Source organism: Elephantulus edwardii, unplaced genomic scaffold, assembly GCF_000299155.1.
Source record: "Elephantulus edwardii isolate Elephantulus edwardi_28Jun2011 unplaced genomic scaffold, EleEdw1.0 scaffold00032, whole genome shotgun sequence".
Classification (NCBI taxonomy): Eukaryota; Metazoa; Chordata; class Mammalia; order Macroscelidea; family Macroscelididae; genus Elephantulus; species Elephantulus edwardii.
Window position 1 is genome coordinate 7,997,784 of NW_006399782.1, and position 20,532 is coordinate 8,018,315.

The following is a 20,532-nucleotide window of genomic DNA, read 5'->3' on the forward strand; positions in this document are numbered from 1 at the left end:
AGTTAAATTTCTCTTTCATGTTATGGCTTTTGCATTTTGAATCACAACTCTGCACTCTATGGTTACAAAGGATTTTGCTTACATTTTTCTTCTAGTATTTTTATGGCCTTATTCTTGACATTTGAATCTTTTACCCATTTGGAGTTGTTCCTAGTATAAGGGGCTAGTGTGTCCAACTTTATCTTTTTACAAATGACTACCCATTTATCCCAACTCCATTTATTAAATGGTCCCTAAGATACCACCTTTATCATAAAAACTAATTTTAAACCATTTGGGATCATAATAGAAAAGGCTCCATAATTTGTCAGTTTTGCCCAGAATACCATTACAAGGAAAATTAGCTTTCAAGATATGATCTATAACGTTTGCCTTATTAGAGCAGCGTATACTCTGAGTAACATAACTAAGCTATGAGTTTACTTTTGGCACAGAAATACCACTGTGGGGCCCTTGATAACCATAAAGACAGTGCCATCAGAGCGCGCTAATGGTAGGAGCAATTTGGTGAGACTGAGTGTTTACATTGCTAGTCTTCTTCTCCCCAGCCCACCTCGTGGAGCCAGCGCTGAGGAGGAGCCCCGCCATGGTGGTCCCGGGACCCTTGACTGTCCCCCTGCTGCTGTCCAGTCTCACACTGCTGGTGTTAAACCTCTCCAGCTCCCAGGATGTCTCCAGTGAACCCCGCAGTGAACAGCAGCTATGCACCCCGAGGGAGCACCCCATCGTGGCCTTTGAAGGTGAGAGGCGCTTCCACACCTGTCCTTTTTTACATTGACTGTGACCTGCACAATATAGGCCAGACCTCAGCAGGGTCTTTCTGACTGTTGAAGTCCCTGGGATGTTCATTCCCTGTAGGTATTGAGACTCTTCCTCCGGGGATAGATATTTTAAGCAGGATGTGCTGTGATGGGTTGGTTGGTTTCCAGATGATTTATTCACACCTTTCATCCGTGTTTACCTGGGAGGAGAGGCAATCTTTCTCTGTGGCATCTTTGCTGAAGGACAGAGTTGTGGAAACCTGGTTAGAGGTGGACCAGAGGTTGGTTTTGATCTTCAGGAAGCAGGGGCTCAGAGTTGTTGGCTTCTTTGAGTGGAAAATGACTCACCATTAGGAAGTGTTTGGTGGCCTTCAGAAAACTGTTTTAACCCCAAGACAACTGTAGCATTTGCCTTCTTTTTGAGCCCTGAAACCCCCAAGGAAAAGAGTTCATGAATTCTCTCTGCTTACAAAGGGAGAACATAAGTGTGTCCCCTAAAGGTGATGCCAGACTAGGATTTGTGGATTACTGGGCCTATTCTGAGGGAAGTGTGAATTTTCTATCACAATCCCTAAAATGAGTATGTACACTTGATGAGCATCTTAAACAAAGCACAAACACAGAACATCCAGGTGATGTTGATGGTATGTGTTGGACTATGAACTTGTAGCTCAGAATCCTCTCCCCAGGTGCACATGCTGGAATCCGCACGGACAGACTCAGGAGGCCCTGGTCACGTTCTTAAATCGGACCAACACTGTCTGCGTGCTCCTCATAATAACCCTGGGAGGCAAGCAGGACAAGGACACTCAGCTCTTTTAACCGGTAGGAAGCCTGAGGAAGAGTAGGAGAGAGTGGTCGGAGTCAGACCTCAAGATTAGTCTCTCAGCCAGCCCTCCACCATCTCCATGACAGAGCGAGACCCCTCAGGTCTCCCTGATGGGGGGTCCTCTGCCCGCTCTCAGCTGCCTGAGCAGGAGACATGCCACCCCTCCCTGTGGGAATATGGATACCTGAGCAGAAGAATAAGAATGAGACTGAAATGAGTGGGATTTCTTTTTAGGAGATTGAATATGAATGAGAGTTGAGTCTTGCTGGGGTGGGGAGTTTGGGGTGTTCTAGAAGTGTAGGATTCCCAGCTGTGGGCTGACTTCTATCTCTGGGAGAGAGGTTTCTGACTGTCTTCTCCGAGCTGTCTTGTTTGAGCTGGGATCTGAGGCTTTGAAGGCTTAAATGGATTAAAGTAAATTAGCAATGTCTTTAAGTCTACAAACGAGTGCACACCCTCAGACTTCCGATGTTCCCAGAGCTCTGGTGGCTGTCCCTGGGCAGAAGACCGGGTGGGGGCACAGAGTTGGAGTTCTTAGGGCTGTGTGCCTCATGTTGGGGACCCCTGTGATGGCTTCTGGTGAAATGTCTCCTCTCAGGAGCTCTTTTCTCGGCTCTGCTCCTCTGGGTGACTCTGGGGACAGAGGACTCCCTGCTCCCTGCCAGGCTGGTCTGCATGGGGCAAACTGGGTAGAAGTGAAGGATAAGAATGAGGGATAGGGCGGAAGATGCTGCTTTATGCTGGGGTTCCTCTTATTGGAGATATATATATATATATATATATATATATATATATATATATATATATATATATATATACATACTCAGCATTTTTCACATGCATAATTCACTAACATTGATTATATTCATCATGTTATACAACCATCACCTTGAGGACATTTATGATCTTCTGTTGCTAATTACCTGAATGACACTGCCCCTTCCCCAATTAAGGACTGAGGTCCAGGCTAACAAAGGTTGTTGACCAGTTCTTCCTGGTTTGCTGGCTTCATCTCTGCTTTCCTTCCTCAGCTATGTATTTGTGCCTCCTCCCCAACTCCCCTATTCCCCATCTCCTTAGCTTTGAATTTCCCTCTTCATTCACCCAATTTTCATTGGCTCTGTTTGGCGCCAGGCACAGAACAGGGCGCTATGGGCCCTGTGGGGTGACAGGACCTTCCATTATCCCCTCCTGTTCAGTCTGTGTCCCTGGCACTTCCTGCAGTCCTCAGCTCTGTTGATCTTGGTCCAGGACCTTCTTGTATTCTTTACTCCTCACCCCTTAGTGCTGCTGAGCACACAGTAGGGATGCGTTCATGCTGGGTGGTTGTCAGTGCTCCATCCCAGGGAAATTGCTGTAAATCCAGTATCAAACTTCCAAGATCCCGTCAGATGTCACACTATTTCTAAAAGCTCTGTAGGCTCCTAACCGTGTAGCTGTGTGTTTCCCTCTCCCCTGACACCTGACTGATCTGTGGATATTTTCTAAATACCCTAGGGATTTCTGTCAGATGCAGAAACTGACAAACAGACGTTTTTCTGTTTGGATAAGGGTTTTTTTTTTGCCTTCAGGAAGCTTCTTTTCTAAAGGTCCCACCTGTATTTCCTTCGGCCCTCAAATTGGTTCATGTGCTGTGGTGTTACCAAGCCAGGAGGCAGGGAGAAGTCAAGCTACAGTGAAACACTGGCAGTGGTTAATCCACAAAGTGGGTAATTGAATTGACTATAATTAAAATCAGAGACGCGTCATGGAGAATGTCATTTTTCTCTTAAAGCCGCCGTCCACAGCCTCCGCTGTGCACGGAGCTCAGAACGTGCTTGGTGTTTTAAAGACTGCTTCCCCTGGTTCACTCTGCCTGTTTTTAAAGAGCAGGCTGGCTCCTTGCCCAACACCCCTGACCCCCCAAGATCACTGCTGGCATGACCACCTCATTTTCTCACCCATGTCCATCCTGTCAGGGTTAGAGAGACAGAAACTAGCAGAGCTACCACCTTCCACTGCCCTTACCCCTCCCCAACAGATTGTCATCCCAGCTACTGTCACATTTCTTTCTCTTCTTTTTCCTCCTGAAATGCCCTGAATAGACCCCAGAGCTGAGAAGTCCCCAAATGGGGTTTCTCTCGGAATTTGCAACAGACGAGAAGTGCCACCTCTTCCTTCATCCAGCTGCCTTCACCTCAGATGCCCACGTTAGCAAAGAATGAGGCAATGGAAATGTGGCCTGTCGTTAATGTTGGGGACCACCCAGGCAAAGCACACCCCTCACCACCCCACCATACACTTGCAGAAAAAGAAACTTAAACACATCCAAGTAACAGTCACGCACCACATGGATGGGGCAGAGAGGGAAGAGAGAATGAGGAACAAAATAATGATTGGGTAGACGGGTTTTAATCAAGGGAGACTTCCTGGAAGAAGACTGTTGACTTAGTCTTTAAGGCACCCAGGTTTCAGAGAAGGTGCTGAGGTCAGATAAAACCCGCCCAATCTCTACTCCAGATCCACCCGATATTGCCGCCAGTCCACCAAGGCATGTAAGCCATGCTTGCCAGACTTGGGGGGAAGGGCAGAGGCAGGCCCAAGGGTTTGCTTCATTTTGCTGCAGAATTTCTTTCTTCCTTTTTTTTTTAATCGTGCATATCACAGTTTTCTGAAAAACATCCAACTCGCAAAACCTCCAGTTCTCCAGGGAGCGATTAAGTGTTTGCCTGTCGTGCTGAAATGAAGGGCTGCTTTTACTCTGTAGTGGAGGGATAATGAGCAATGATTTATTTCCTTTGGATTGCGCACACACAGAGACACGCACGAGCATGGGCGCGCACGCGCGCGGTTTCTCTTGCATATACCTACGCCCCTCTGGGCCTTCGCTCAGCCAGTGCATGGCTAATACACTGAGGAGAAGCGACTGCGCCTCACTGATGGGAAAGTTCCTCCGCCCTGTGGTTCTGCCATTACTGGCGCCAATCCCTTGCCACCCACTAGTCAGGGGCTGAGGGAGGGCTGTTAAGGGTTCTATACCAAGACTTGAAAAGTAGGTCTCCAGCTGGAATGAAAGAGGAGATTAACTAGGTGCTCTTCCCTGTGGTGTCCTCCTGAGTCCTCTCTCACTATCCAAGGCAGGGCTGTGGAGTCCCCTCTCTGTCTCACCCAATCCCTGTGAAAACCTCAGCAGACAAGAACCTTCTTTGGAGACAGAGGACACACTCTGACCACTTACCTCCCTGTCTCCCAACTCGGTGGAGCCCTACTTGAAAATCTGCTTCTCCTCATGCAGAAGGGACTTAAGGATTATCCATATATCCATTTAGTCACTGCTGGGTGCTGGGCTGGGCCTGGGGATCCAAGGAAATAGATCTCTCCCTGAAGGCAAACCCCCATGCTCTAAGTAGCCCTGTGGGGGCTGAGATAGCAGAGGTTATAGGACTGTGGAGGAGGCATCGTGAAGGATGGGCTTAGCAGAGAGAGAGAAGTCCAAGGGTCTGCAGGCTCTCCTGGGCCACCAGGAAGTGCACTGGAACACTGGGAGAGTTCTGGTTTAATGCTGGGGTGGTGAGACTGAGACGGAATTTAAAAGGTGAAGCATCCTTTTCCCCTCCATCACTAAATAATTAGTGAGCATCCTGCATGTGCCAGCGAAGAAAGTGGGGTCAAAACCTAACGGCTTTCTAAACCACAGGAGGTTGCGACTTTTTCCTGGGAGCGGCTGGGAGTGATTGAAGGATTCTAAGCTGGAGAGTTGACGTCACCGTATTCGCATGTTAGAGAGGTTTCTCTGGCTGCCATGTGAGAAGCAGGCTGGGGTGGGAGCCAGGGGAACAGCTAGGAAGCTGTTGGCACCAGTCCAGGCTAGAGATGATGGTGGCTTAGATGGGGATGTGGAGAGAGAAGAAAGTGAATGGGTTTCAGAGACAGTTGGAAGTAGAGCAAACAGGGTTTGCTGGTGTTTTCTAGGGGGGTTGCTGAGGGCCTGGGGGCAATCAAGGACAATTCAGGTTTCCCCATGGGTAACTGAGCACTATGGCAGGAGGAGCTGCGATGTCCTCACTGCCCACCCATCTCGGCCACATACCTGGCTACAGGTGGAGAAGGGCCAGAGCCCAGGTCTCCAGGGTGCCTCTACCCACTGCCCCCCACTTCATGCCTTCTGTTTTCTGATGTGGTATTGATGCAGCTGGGAGCCCTGCACAGACAATAATGAGTCATTGCCTCCCTCTCCCCCAGATCTGAAGCCGTGGGTCTCTAACTTCACCTACCCCGGAGCCCGGGACTTCTCCCAGCTTGCTCTGGATCCCTCCAGGAACCAGCTCATTGTGGGAGCCAGGTAATCAAGTGGAAGGAGGGCTGGGGCCAGGATGGATGGGCAGAACTGGTATTTGGGGGATCTTCCCACTGGTGAGCCGATCTGTGTTTACACCCCTGTCGAGCCCTCTCTGTGTCTCAGTGTGTGTCCCCACAAAAGGAAGAGTTTGGTGGCTAGGTGAGGTTTGATCCCTAGGGCTCTGGCTTTCAACAAAGCACACGCCTTAGTGGTTGACAGTAATTGAGAGCAGGGACACCCACTGGCCACTTCCTGACCTCACTGCTCCCATCCCTGTTTCCATGCCTGCACCCAGCCTTGTCCCCATCCCTGCCAGGCTGCCAGGACCTCACTGGCTGAAGTCTTCTTAGGGAGCTCCGGACAGACAAGGTGCCCCGGAGCCCCCTGCTGGTCAGCTGCTCACCTGCACCCGGGTACAGCTGGGCATCAACTGTGTGCTCCTCTATGAAGCACCTCACTTCCCTGTTGCCTGACCTACTCACCAAATCCTGAAGGGGCCCTGGAGGCGCAGTGGTTAAGTGTTCAGCTGCGAATTTGGGTTGGCAGTTTGAACTCACCACCAGCTCTCAAAACAAAACACAACTTCCATCTCATTGCTGTGGAGTTGGAACTTCCTCACAGCTGACCCTTGAGTGAGTTTCCTGAGGCAGTTAATCGCACAGGAGGAGGAAATTGGATTTGAACCACATGCCATTGGAATTGCAGCACAGCTTCTACAGCAGCTCTCCCTCAGATTTCCAAAGCTGTATATCTTTACAGGAGGAAACTACCTATCTTTTTCCTGAAGACTGGCTGACGGATTTGAACTGCCCGTCTTTTGGTTAGCAGCCCCATGTGTTACACACCACCCCATCAGGGCTCCTGTGTGTGGAATAGAGCAGTGGTGGTGTGTGCCATCGAGTCAAAACCATAGTTGACCCTCCAGCATGTTTTCAGAGGTGGTAAATCACACGGGAGGAGAGTGCCCATCCTTGTCTTACAGAGCAGTGGGTGGATTTGAACCACAGGACTATGAGTTGACAGCACAGATCCTTAGCACAAAGCCACCAGAGCTCCCTATGGAGTGGAGTAGAAGATCTGGTAGAGAAGGGGGCTTAGAGGTGGTCTACCACAGCTCTGGGACCAGCAGTACTGACAGGCCCAGCATTACCTGGTAACTTGTTAGAAATGCAAGTTCTCTGGCTCTAGAGCCCAGACTTACTGGATTCAAAGCCTTGAGTGTGGATACATCTATATTTTAGCAAGCCCTCCAGATACTTCTGATGCACACTGAAGTCCAAGCATCGCTGATCTAAAGGCGCTATGACACTGCATATGTGTCATATGTTATATGTGGGGCTGCTGACTAGAAGAAGGTCAGTAGTTCTAATCCATCAGTGGCTCCGTGGGAGAGATCTGGGCATTCTCCTCCTGCTGTGAGTAAAGCTTGACTCAATGGTGGTGGGGTTGCTTTTTATTTGGTCTAACACACAGTTGCCCTAATCTTAGACATAAAACAGCACAGGCCCCTGAGAGCAGAAGGTGACCTTTTCTAGATCACATACAAGATGACAGAAGCATATGAGATTAGAACACGGGTCTCTAACCTCAGAGCTGAAGTTCCTTCTGCCATATCACAGCTATCAACCTGGACTGCACTGGATTTTTTACAAGCCCTCCAGCCCAAAGTTTCTGATTCAGCTGATCTAAGGTTGGGGAGAGCGTGGTCACATGTTGCCATTTCTGGGTTCATCGTGTGTCTCACTGTCCTCATCCTCTGCACTTTCCTTAGTGCCTCCAACTCTTCTTATGTGTGGAAAGGAGACTAGTCAAGGACAGAGCCCTAGCCTGGGAACAAGTGGACTGAGCTGATACTAACCTTTAAGCATCTGTTTCCTCATCTGTAAAATCTAGGCTGTAGTCCTTTTGCTGTTAACACAGCAGGGCATTTGTGAAGCTTGGGCTGTAAACAGTTTGGAACTTGTATAAGAGAGAATTAACTGTGCACGTGTGCCTCTAACAGGAACTGTTATGGATTTAGTCAGTCATCCACTTGTCACAGCTATGGAGCCAGAGCTGGGGGACCAGGAAGTGAATTCTGTGATTGTTCCCACTTTATGGATGTGGAAACTGGGTCTCTGAAGGGTTAAGTTACTTCCTTGTGATCACATTGCTCTTCGCAGTGCAGCTGTAAACAGTGTTTATTGTGCTGTGTTTCTGGAGGTCTCTTCACGAGCAGAGGGAATGTACCTTCTCCTGGGACCTTGAACCTGGCTCTGTCCTCAGATAATTGATGGAGGAGGAAGATAATCCTGGATTGGCCACTCCCATTCCTTGGAACAAACATAGGCTGTCCTGAGTTTCTCTTTCTTTCACTTGGTCGCTTTCCTTGAAGCCTGATTTTTTTTTTTTTTTGTCTTCTCTCTTCTTTCTGACCCCCTTGGGCCTCTGGAAGTCAGGCTGGAAATTTTGTATTCATTCATATTCCGCCTCCTTCCATAAGGGATTTAGGGCGGGTCAGGCTAAAAGATATTTCTCTCTGTTCTCATCTCCCAGAAGAGCAGACTGTGATGTTGTGATGGATGGTTTTTGATGGGATAAAAATGAATTAAGTGATGCAATGTTTTCCCTAATTTTTTAAAGCTGTGAGCAGATGCCTGCGTTACCTGAGCAGACAGCTGGGGCAAAGCCTGAGTCCATCTGTCCCTAAGCCAGGAGGTTGAGGTGGGGAAGCGCCCCTAAGGGTCTGAAGATGGGGGGTGACGTGAGATAGGCCAGAACATTTTCTAGTCGTCATTCCTAAAATCTCAGAAACCAAAAGAGGAAAATCCAAAGAAAATACATGCACCCAAGAAAGAGAAAAAGTCTTAGGGAAAACTAGGAACCAGTAGGCACTCTGGTGGCCTAGTGAGTAAGGAATTAATCGGCCAACCTAAAGGCACACAGTTCAAATCCACCAGCTGCTCTGAGGGAGAAAGGTGAGCAGTCTCCTCCTGTGAGATTTATAGCTTCTGAAATCTACTGAAGGATCAACTCATACTTGGTCCTGATTTGATGGTACATAACAACAATAAGAATATCTTATCTGCTTGAATTGCGCCTTCTCCAAACTCCTGTGAGGTAAGAAGGAGAGATGCCAAAATTAAGACCCTTTAAGGCCTCATCAGCAGGTGGCCGAACTGGAATCTCACTATCTCTGCTGCAGAGTTGACCTGACGAAGCTGAAACCCCTTTGCTGTGTTCCAGCAGGGTGGCTTTGTGATCCTCGGGGGCCCTCAAAGCCATGGAAAATGACCTCTGGTTCTAGGTGGCATACCAGCCTTTTCAAAGGTGCCTGACACTCTACTATTCAAGAATTGGACGATATTTTTATCATCATCGTCATTAAGGAGTCTTGGCAGTGGAGTGCATGATGTGCTGGGCTGCCAGCTGAAAGGTTGGCAGTTCTAATCCAGCAGTCACACCTTAAGAGAAAGATAGGTATCATCTCCCTTAAAGATTTGATCACCATGAGTCGGAATTGACCCATCAGCACTGGGCTTTTGACACTTTCTTGTTCAAGAAGTATCTGATATTTTAATTATCCATCAGCATCATATAAGACTTTGGAGCAACCAGCCAATTTCATGAAAACTGTGTTTTGAGGAAGGTTATGTCTGGCAGCCTGGTGTAGGTTGGACTGTGAGGGAAGATTATGAGGTACTGAATGGCAAAACCTGGACAGGAGGGGAGACAGTGGACCAGGAGAGTGGCCAAGGGAAGATCTGGGCCCAAAGAAAAGGTTGATTCAGAGTCATTGTAACAGAACTATAGGAGATGAGGAGGTCAATGAGGTCCAGGACCCCACACTGGGAACCAGGAGAGACGGCTGGGTCTGTGCAGAGACGAAAGAAACAGACTGGGGAAAGAGGCAGTGGGAGGGGGAAGATGACATGACTGGGTCCCTGCAAGAGCCCGGTGAGGCTTTAAGTTGAACAGAGCAGACTCTTCAGTTGGGGATGTGCTGGGTTCTCCCTGGCCTCCCGGGGTGGCAGGCATGGAGGTAGCACTGACTTTGGGGCTGGGTAAGCCTGGGCTTTCATCCCTGTTCTTTTTCTGACCATGTCTGTGACTTGGGCCAATCATCCAGCCTCATGCCGCTGTGTTTCATGTATACAATAGAGTTTTCTAACCTCTGCTCCCAGTGTTGTCTTGGAATGCAATTCCTCCCCAGGAGTCAGCCCCCCAGCAGGCTTCTTTGAAGATTCAGTACTCAAGTCTTGCGCCTCACTAGCCAAGGAGCTATTTCTTTCAGAACCGGCTTGGCTCCTGATTTCACTTCTGTTTCCACAGGAACTACCTCTTCAGACTCAGCCTTGCCAATGCCTCCCTCCTTCAGGTAAGGACGCTTGCTTGGGACTTCTCCGCCTCCCTCCTCTGTGATTTCCCAGGTACTGGGGGCAGTGAGAGACCCGAGATTCCGATTCCACTGACTGCTGACTCAGATGCTGACTGTCACAGTAACTGCTGGGAGATATCTGGGGAGTGGGGGCCAGCAGCCCGTATGCGCATGCAGGTGCCCAGGAGCTGGTAATTCGGAAGGACACTGGAAACCTTGGTGATGAGCAGGGGACGTGTCTCCATTTTCCTGGGACTGAGGGCTCCTAGGGCTGGAGGGCTTTCCATTCTAAAACTAGAACCATACCAGGCAGATGGGAGGGTTGGTTTTTCTAGGTCCAGAGCCCAAAGGTTAGGCCTCAAGGGAAAGAGTGTCCCTCGCTTCCTTTCTCACTCTGCTGAGTGATCGCCTTCCAACTCAGCATTTTCATTGAGCCGTGATCGATTTATTATCTGCTGCCAAGGAGGACTCCCCTAGCCTAATTCCCTAAGTGCTCAGGGAGGCGTTTTAATGGGACTCCTTGATCCAGAACATTTATTCCAGATTGAGAAACAGATGCCAGACCACCTCTGCAGAGGGTGAGCAGTTCACATTCTAGAGAAAGGAAGGGCGTCTCTTCTCCATCCACCTCCTTCCAGGAAAGAAGGGCTTCAGTTCTCATTTTGGGAGGATGAGGTGGGGCTTGTTGGTCTCCCAGGGATCATGCATTCATTGAGCACTTACTGTGCACCAAAGCTCATTTGGGGGCTGAGGGAATATAATAAAAGCAAGGTCTCTGCTCTCCAGGACTCCTAGTACAGCCAGGAAGTAAGAATGGGTGATGCATAGAACCAGTGAGTTGATGGGACATTCTTACCTCCTTTCTTCCAGCTGCAACTGGCTTTATCCCCAGGGGTCATTGCAGCTCTAAGCTGGAGTCCAGAAGTGAGGTATAAGAAAACAGAAATAAAGGCAAACCCTTCAGAAGGAAGAGGCTATGAGGAAACAGGACAAGTTGAAAGAACAGATGAGTGGCTATCCATCTATCCTTCTAGCCATATCCTTAACAACAAACCTAGATGTCTATACACTCATCTGTCCAGCAGACATGTGGTGAATACTCATTCAAGGCCAGGCCCTGTCCTATGCATGGCATTAGGCATGAGAGATCTAAAGGTGAATCAGATCCAGTCCCTTACTTCAAGGAGCTTACATACCAGAATCTCTTTCCTGGTTGGGGAACATGAGACACATCCTGGGGTCTGGGCTGGGGCAAATCAGGAAGTGTTCCCATAGGCATTATTCTGTGGCCTTTGGGCTCAGTCATAAGCGGTCAATTAAGAGTCTGTTTTCCAGTTGGCACCCACAGAAAATGAACCAATGCATCAGCAGTTCGGAGTCTGGGGAATGTTAGCACAGAAAAATTCAAAGTCATAGTAGAAGTGGCCTGGGTCATGGTCTGACGTCAACAGTTGACTTTTCCTTTAGTTCCTATGCTGTGCAAAGATGGCTGTAAAAGGAGCAAAGGTGACATGGGCATGGCTGATTCCAACCTCTGCTAACTCCACAAAGGGGAACTGTCCCCATCAACAATATCCACAGTATAAAACCGATCTCTGTAAGGTCAGACGTGCCCCCACCTCTGCTGGGCCCTTTTCTCCTAATTACTGGATCTGAAGTTCATTAAAAATGACCACACAGATCTTACAAGACCTCTTTTTACTCATAGTTGTGGAGTTTATTAGGGAAAGAAGTGAGGGGGGAAGGCAAAGGAGATCACAGTGAAAATCCAGGTTAAGTTAATAGCAATCCCAGGTTGACAGAAAGACACAATCCCTCAATTAGTTCAGATAGCTTCTCAATCGACAGCAAGATACATCTAGCACAGAAACCTCTGACCCCAAAAGACACATGCTACTTTATCTGCTTTCTTTTTTCTTGATGTTGAGGTTCCCAAATTCTGCAGCTGCTCTGGAGCTTAATGGTAAAACTAGCAATCCCCTTGTGGATCGGCTAACATACTCTGAAGAAGAAATGGCTCACATAGCTTTTGATGATGTGGGTGGGCTGCCTGCTCACACGCAGCTAGAGACCATGTTTCAGGAGTGGAGAACACTAAGACAATAACAGAAAAGTAATTTTTAAAAATCCTAATACCTAGTGGTCTTTTTGACCCATAAAATGGTCAAAGGGATGAAGAAATGGATGTTCAAAGAGAGAATGGATATGCTGTGGAGATAATGCAGGGAGGGGTGTGTGCTTTGTGGCTCAGAAGCAGGAGGAATTCTCCAGGGTTAGGAGGGTCTTCAAAGACTTCCCAGAGGAGATGCCTTGAGCTGGAGCTCAAAGAGAGACAGAGAGAGTGTGGCCAAGGAGGTGGGGGTAGAGGAGGAATGACTGCAGACACAGACGTGTGGAATGGTGTGGAGGCTGAAGAGCTCCAGGTGGCTAGCTCAAGGGTTGTGAGTGCGGTAAGGAGAAAACAAGGCCCTATAAGAGAGAACTGTCACATGCCGAGTCCATATTTTATTTTTAACATAATGGGGACACACTAAAGAGTTTTGAGTGGAGAAGTGGCATGAACAGATGTGGCGTTTAGATCACCAGGTGACGTGAGAGAACGGAGTAGCAGGGGACAGTTGAAATGGTCCAGGTGAGGATGGGGAGGAGTTAACTGGACAGCAGCTCTGAGGATGGAGAGAAGACTCAGCTCATCATGTCTTTTCTTTTTTCGGTGATGCTGTTGAGAATATACAGAGCAGAGCATACACTAATCCATGAATTACGTTGTGTAGCCATTCTGACGCTCCTTTTTGGAATTGTTTCTTCTCTGTTAATGTAAATTCACTTTCCCCTAAGTCTCTTATCTAAGAGTACAGAATCTTAAGGTAACAGAATTACTCAAGGTCACCACCTTGCACAACTTCAGGGGGACTTGGCACACTGTCTTCCATCTGAAGGTGTCCTCTGGAGGTGGGGAGATTGGCAGGCCTGGAGGATCTGGCAACAGCTAGATTTCTGGTTTGCACAGCTGGGAACCGTAAGCTCGAATACTAACTAGGGTCCTAGTTTTACACTGACTGCCCTTTAGAGTCACCAAGCAAGTTTAGGTGTGTGTGTGTGTGTGTGTGTGTGTGTGTGTGTGTGTGTGTGTGTGTAAACCAGTGATACCGAAGTCTCACCTTAAGATGATCTGATTTTCTGAATGGTCAGTGGTACAGCCTGGCGCTGCAGGACAGTCAGACCAGATCCACTGCTCTTGGAAGTGAAGAAGGCCTTTTCTGGGGGGCCAGGCTTGATGCTGCCCAGCAGATTTGGCCTCCCCGGATCTCGTGGAAGCTGATCAGATATTAGGACATTCTGACTTGAGACCTGGCTCTGATTTCTCCATCTTAGTGTCTATCTGGTGCGGTGTCTTTTGCTAACGCTATAACTCACATTTAGGGGCAGGAACCGAGCTTCAGGGATCTCCGGAGGACCCTGCAAACAGCCACAAGAGCACCAGGAATGGGTTTTGCTATCTTGCCCACGGTATCTCTTAGAGAGCTGACCTCAGATGTTTAGAGTGTTCCTTCACAACAGAATTTAGGGGAGTCTGTGTTATGTCCATGTTCCCACCCTAGGAGGTACCATCAGGCAACAGGGAAGAGAGCACAAGATAGTGAAGATGAGGCCGGTCATTTAGCATCTCCCCCACCAGTGCAGACCTCAGCGTCTGATCTGGTGGTAAGGCCATATAAGCCTGGCTTCAGTCGGTGCCCACCATCTCCCTCTCTGGGCTTTAGGCCCCTACTTAGAGGTTTGCTGCCCTCAGCATGCAGAGGCCGATTGCCTGATAAGCAAAGTAAGCGCAGGCTTACTTACACCTAATGACTAACCTGTAGTGAACAATTTCGCACATGTTTTTCAGTAGTGAAACTGTTCACTACTGATTACTACAAATACCTCTGCCTCCCTTGCTTATTTACTGGGTAATCTGACACCGTCAGCATCTGCCATTAAAAGTGGCTCCCCGAATGCCAACCATGGGCTGCGCGGACAGGAGAGGCAGAGCTAGGCTCCCAGCCAGCCCGGGCCTGCACACGGGCGCTAACGCTTCATTAAAAAGGCCATCAGGCCTCTTCCTTGGGGCCCCAGGGCCTGATTTCACCAAACTTAAGATCCAAAGCTTCATTGATGGTTTAAATAATTAACATCCCTTACAGAAAATTCTCAATGCAAACAGTTTATGCAAATCAGAGTCCATGAAAGGGGTTTCTAAGTACCGGCTAAAATTTTTATGTAAATGAATATTCCTAAGAGAGGCCCTAGTGGCATGGTGGTTAAAGTGTTTAGTCAGTGGTTTAAACCCACCAGCCACCGTGCAGGAGAAGGATGTGGCTGCTTCTGTAAGGACTCCCAGCCTTGGAAATCCTGTGGAGAGGTTCAGCTCTGTCCTTGCAAGGTCACTCACTGCAGTCAACTCGGTGGCTGTGTGTTTGGTTTTCTCTTTGTGTTTGGTTTGCCAACTCAGTGGCACCTAATAGCAACAATTCCTTAAGGAGAATTGAAATGTAATATCCTTCCCCCCAATTCTCCAAGCACTGAACGAAGGGAAGAAGCAGCTAAGAGCTGTCTCTCTCTCTCTCTCTCTCTCTCTCTCTCTCTGTGTGTGTGTGTGTGTGGTTGGGGCTTACTCATCAGCGTAACTTAATAAACTCGTCTTGGGAAAGAAAAGAAAGCAAATTGGTCAGCAATGTCAGGGGCCGCTAAGGGGGCCCATGTGATGAACACCAGAGTGCAAACTTGGATTTGGCAATTAAGAGCTCATGAGCGACCTTTTGCCAGAGCAGTTCCAGGGGATGACGTGGCTGAAGGCTTAATTGCAACGGATTTATGATCTCGGGTTGCCAGATGTCCTGCAAGTGCCGCGATGGGGGCTGTTCTGCACATACGCACCAGGCCACACAATAGGGCTTTGTTTGGGCCTGGACAGGCACTGAGGCTGATTCCTGAGCCTCTTCCAGTTTATCTTTGCTTCCTCTGGGCTGGAATCTGGCAGCGCTAGCGCTGTTTGAAATTTAAACTCCGCTGAGTTTTGGACTTAATGCTCAGAAGATGTTTTCATGTTGAGCCATCATCTCTGACTCACAGGTGTCCAGGGGAGGTGGTGAGTCTGCAAAGAGATTATCCAGGCTCCTGGGTGTCTCTCCCTTGCTCTCGTCCATAGCTCAGAACCCAGGCAGTTACTATGTAACCAGGGATTGGTGCCCTGGAATTTCTGGGACAGCCTTACTTTAAAGCATGCTGTGGGGCAGTCTGATTGTGTATCTCTATCACCACTCCGTCTCAACACTCCACTTAAAGGACAGTGAAAAATTTAAAAAAGGCAGAGATCCACAGCAATGTAGTGAATGAAAGAAAAGATGTCAGTGGAGAAGAGATTAAGCAGATTTTGGAAAGATGGGAGGTGGCTGGCAACATCACAACTGACTTGGAGCAGAAGGAACACCCACTGACCACCTCAAAGAAGAGCTTATGGCAGAAGAAGCAAGCCACTGTCTAGCCAGGACTCAGAAACTGGATATTAGCTCTGGTGGAATGAAGATGCTGTACAAGACAAAGAGAAGAGATGGACTGAAACTGTCTACATCGGGAGGTGGGAACCCAGGTCTCCTGTCCCAGCCCACCTTCCAGCTTAACCCCTTGTCTAATAGAGGAATTTTGTTTTCCTGAAGTCCAGCTGGAGAGCCTTTAGTTTTGAGGGATGATGAAGGACACTGATGGGGTATTGGACTAGAACAAAGGGAACCAGTCAGATTCTACATTCTAGAAGCCCCCTTCCACAGGCCAGAGACTGAAGGAGTCCTTGCTGGAGAAACTCAATGACTCTGGAGAACAGCACTTCTAGAATAAGACATAGAGGGTCCACCATCCCACTTCACACACTCTAGGAGAAGCTTTCAGTTCTCACCCATGAAATTTCCAGTCAACTGGTAAATAATTTATCCTTTAAAAAGCAAGCAAACTTTTATCATGTAAAATTGTATACTACAAAAAGAACAGTACAATAAACTTAACGTTCTCGACAATTTAAATGCCTAAGAAGTATCGTTCACTGTCAGTCTTGTTTGACCTGTACCCTCTTCTGGATAATTTTGAAGCAGACCTCAGATACAGCATGCCGTCTATAGATATTGCAGCATCCATTGCTATAAGACGAGAATTCTGCTCCAAAATGTCCTCAAAATAATAATAACAACTTGGTAATATCACTAAATATCTACCTAATGTTTCAACTCCTCCAAATGTCTAATACATTTAAAAAGAGTTTTGTTTGTTCGAATCAAGATCTAAATAAGGACTGCATGGTACAATTTGTTGACATGTCTTGTAAATAGTGTCTTCAATTATGTGTTAAATGTCTTAAATAATGCTTCCTCTCTTCTCAAGTTGTTTGCTGAAGAAACACGATCATTTTTCCAAGAGAGTTTGCCAAGGCCTGAATTTTGATGACTGCAATCCAGGTGATATAACTTGTTTCCACACTCCCCTATGTTTCTTGCAAACCAATTATTAGATTTTAAAAGCTTCATTACATTCAGATTCTGACCTGGTTACTTCATGGGTGACATTGTACTCTTCCCTTTCGGAGGTAAAATAATGTCTGATTTTCTTTTTGTTAATTGATGTTAGTAGTCACTGATGATCATATCCTAAATGCATTATTTCTTCAAATATTGCTGTATGTTGTTGTTGTTGTTAGGTGCCATGGAATAGACTATGACACAAAGTGACCTGTGAACAGCAGAGCAAAGCCTTGCCTACCCAGCGCCATCCTCCTGAGCCCCTCAAACCCTTTGTTGTGGACATTGTGGAATGTCCCTTTTTTCACTGATCCTCTACTTTTCCAACCACATCTTTTTCTAAGGACTGGTGTCTCCTGACAGCACACAAATGATGCATTACAGTAAAATCCTAATTCTCATTCATTCTTCATGTATTATCTGGATCAATGTCTCAAAGACAAAGTTCCTTTTTATCTACTACTTAGTTAGCCAAAGAAACAGGAAAGTCAGGGTAAAAGTTGGGTAAATTGTCTATATTTACCAGTTTTCAATCAGTGAATTGATTTGGTAATAGGCTTAGTCACTGTTCAATTAATGTCAATGCTTTTAAAATTTGTATCACTATTGTCGGTTGGGGCTTGACAAAGTCTCCAGTTTGGAGGCTCATGTGTGAGCCTGTGGTCCTCAGGCCTGATGTTAATTGTGTTTGGGACGAACATTCTTCTAAGTGGTACAGCACTGGTCTGTCAATTGCTGTACTGAGGTAACTTGGGGTTGCTGTGATGCTGAACGCTATGCCACTGCTGTGTCAGATTCCATAATGGTTACTCATAGTGGACAGTGATTGGTGGAGCTTCCAGATTAAGACAGGCTTGGAAGCAGGAATGGTATCCACTTCCTAACATCATGCCTCTGGACACTCTATGAACTTAGAGAATTGACAATAGTTATAGAACAAGGTTAAGGTCTTTTGTTCATAGGGTTGCTATGAGTTGTGCTCAATTTGATGGCACTTAACAACTCATAGATTTAAGTGGTTTCTTATGTGCTTTAATCCACTGCCATTATTATTTTTCACAACAGTTGCACCTTTGGTCAGTGAGCACCTCTGCATGATGACTACTGGATCTTCTTCACAGAACCCTCCTTGCTTTAGATAGCTTACTCTCTAAAAGAACAAGATAGTTTAGACTCATCCTGCACATTTCTTCCCAACTTGGAATCATTCATTTCTCCAAAGAGCCCTGAGCCCTTCAGTAGGATATGATTAGCTGTTTATAAAACATAAACAAATAGCTAGAAATCACCAGATCCTGGAGAACACCAGGTCTCCAAAGAGGAAGACCAAAACAAAAAAATGAACAGAATGAAGGAAGTTGTGAGAACCAGAATCAGTGCAAGAAAAAAAAAAAGAAAAATGTTTTTAAAAATTAGAAAACAAAGCTAATGGATTCGGCACTTATGTATTTTCTTTTTCTAAATCAAGAAGACAGAAATTCTCACCACTGGCCCAATTGACAGCATCAGGATGGATGGTGAAGAGATTGAGATTGTTCACAGCTTTAGGTTGCTTGGCTTCACGGTCAACACTCTTGGCACCAGTAGCCAGGAAATTAGAAGATGTCTGCTGTTAGGGACCTTTCCAAAATTTGGAAGAGCAATGGAGTCTCTCTGAGATGAAGGTGCGTCTGATATAGGCCATGGTCTTTGCAATCACTTACTATGCGTCAGAGAGTTAGACAATGACCAAGGAGGATAGAAGGAGAACTGATGACTTTGAGCTGTGGAGCTGGAGAAGAGTGTTGAGGGTACCATGGACTGCTAGGAGAATAAACAGGTTCATCCTGGAGAGGGTTAAACTGGGCTGCTCCTTGGAGGCAAGGATTCTGAGACTTCATCTAACAAACTTTGAACATGTTGTAAGGAGGGGACTGGTCCTTGGAGAGGGACATCATGCTTGGTAGGGTGAAGGGGAAGGCCCTCTATGAGGTGGATTGATTCAGTGACTGCGGTAATTGGGATGAGTGTATCGGAGACAGTGTGATTGGCACAGGACAGAGCAGAGTTTAGGGCTGTTGTACATAGAGTCGCTATGAGTTGCAAGCGACTCGATGGCACATAACAACAACAAAACAAGAAATTAAAAATATGGATGTTAATATTGTTATTGGTTTCTGAGGCTGTAGATCTAGGCAGAAGCGGGCTGCCTGATCCTTCTCCCATGGAGCAGCTGGTGGGTTTGAACCACCAGACTTTTGGTTAGCAGCTGAGTGCCTTAACTACAGGTCCTCCATAACTACAATTAAAACTAATAATAATAATAATAAAATAAAGTAGCTAGAACACATTTGGGAAAAATTTTTAAATGGGATCAAAGGATTGGAAGGAGAAATAAGAAAATGTCCTAGAAATTAGAACAAGAAGAAGTAAAAAACAAGAAAAAAACATCAGAAAACTAAAGCACAAGGGCCATTGTAACGGTAGATTGGATTTAAAAGAGTTTAAAAAAAGAAAACAGGGAGAGAGGTGAGAGGAGAATTAAGAACAAACTCTGATAAGGAAATGTGTGCAAACAAAGAATAAATCTTCACATCAAAAGGGCTACAGAGACCTCCATCTCTAAGGTGCATTGTGAAATTCAGGACATTTATTAAAGCAAAGATCCTCAGAGCTAAAGAGAGAAAACTAGTCGCTGCAAAGGAGGAAGATGAAGAGTCACTTCAGAGTTCTCAGTCGCAGCGCTGGAATCCTGAAGACAAAGGAGAAATGAAATTCTAAGTGAAAATCATTTTGAACCTAGGATTCTATATCAAAACTATCACCCAAGTATGAATAGAATAAATCAGACATGCAAGGATTTGTAAAAATTGATCTATCACACTCTGTTTCTTAGGGAGGTATTGGAGATGGGTTCTACTAAAATAAGCAAGTAAATCAAGAAGGAGGAAGCCATGGGAATCAGAAAGCAAGAGAGGAGAGTAGGTGAGTCCTAGGCCAAGAGCCAAGCAGGAGGCCTTAACACCACCCTCCACACTGGGGCAGGAGGGGATGGTTTATACTGTCTATGAATTTGACCTCGATTCTCAGTAAAATGTCATTCTCCCTGTTGTGAGCACACCTCTGTGTTGCTAATGAGGCAGGATTAGAGACCTCAGCCTTGTGGCAAGAAACTGTGCTGCAATCCCAAAGGCACTCACTTCTGATCCACCAGCTGCTCACCAGGAGAAGGAAGGACAATCTCTTCTTGTGTGATTTATTGCCTCTGAAAACCCAGTGGAGGGCTCAGCTGTGGGTCGGTTTCAATTGGACCATCCACAGCAAAAACAACGTAAGGATTCTCTGTGTGGACATAATGTAAGGAGGTTAACGTAAGGGAGCTCCAGAGGCCTAGTGGTTAAGAAGCTGTGCGTCAATCCCAAAAGCACATGGTTCTAATCTGTCAGCTGTTCCCTGGGAGAGGGATGGGCAGTCTCTTTTGGTGCAAAATCACCTCCGAAAACCTGCTGGAGGGTCAGCTATGGGTTGGCTCTGATTCAATGACACACATCAACAATAACAACAGTGTAAGGATATGCTCAGTCCTGGTCAGATGTAGAAGTCTCCAGAAGGGTGTAGCTTGTATTGAACGTGTATGTAAACTCTGTGGCAAAATTAGCGAGCTTTGTGTCTCATCTTGCCTGGCTCATCACCTCAAATGAAACCAATGTCGACCTTGACCTCGTCAGCCTCCAAAGAGGTCT

The 20,532-nt window shown here is 46.8% G+C and overlaps 1 protein-coding gene across 2 annotated transcripts in view; it reads left to right on the plus strand.

Moving 5' to 3' along the window:
- Positions 1–586: 586 nt before the first annotated feature.
- The window catches only part of SEMA5B (sema domain, seven thrombospondin repeats (type 1 and type 1-like), transmembrane domain (TM) and short cytoplasmic domain, (semaphorin) 5B), a 52,403-nt gene continuing 32,457 nt past the window's right edge, over positions 587–20,532 (plus strand). For both annotated transcript variants that reach the window (XM_006884230.1, XM_006884231.1), the window contains exons 1-3: positions 587–740; positions 5,812–5,911; positions 10,220–10,265. In XM_006884230.1, coding sequence (XP_006884292.1) covers positions 587–740; positions 5,812–5,911; positions 10,220–10,265 — 300 coding nt within the window. The remainder of the gene's footprint in view (positions 741–5,811; positions 5,912–10,219; positions 10,266–20,532) is intronic.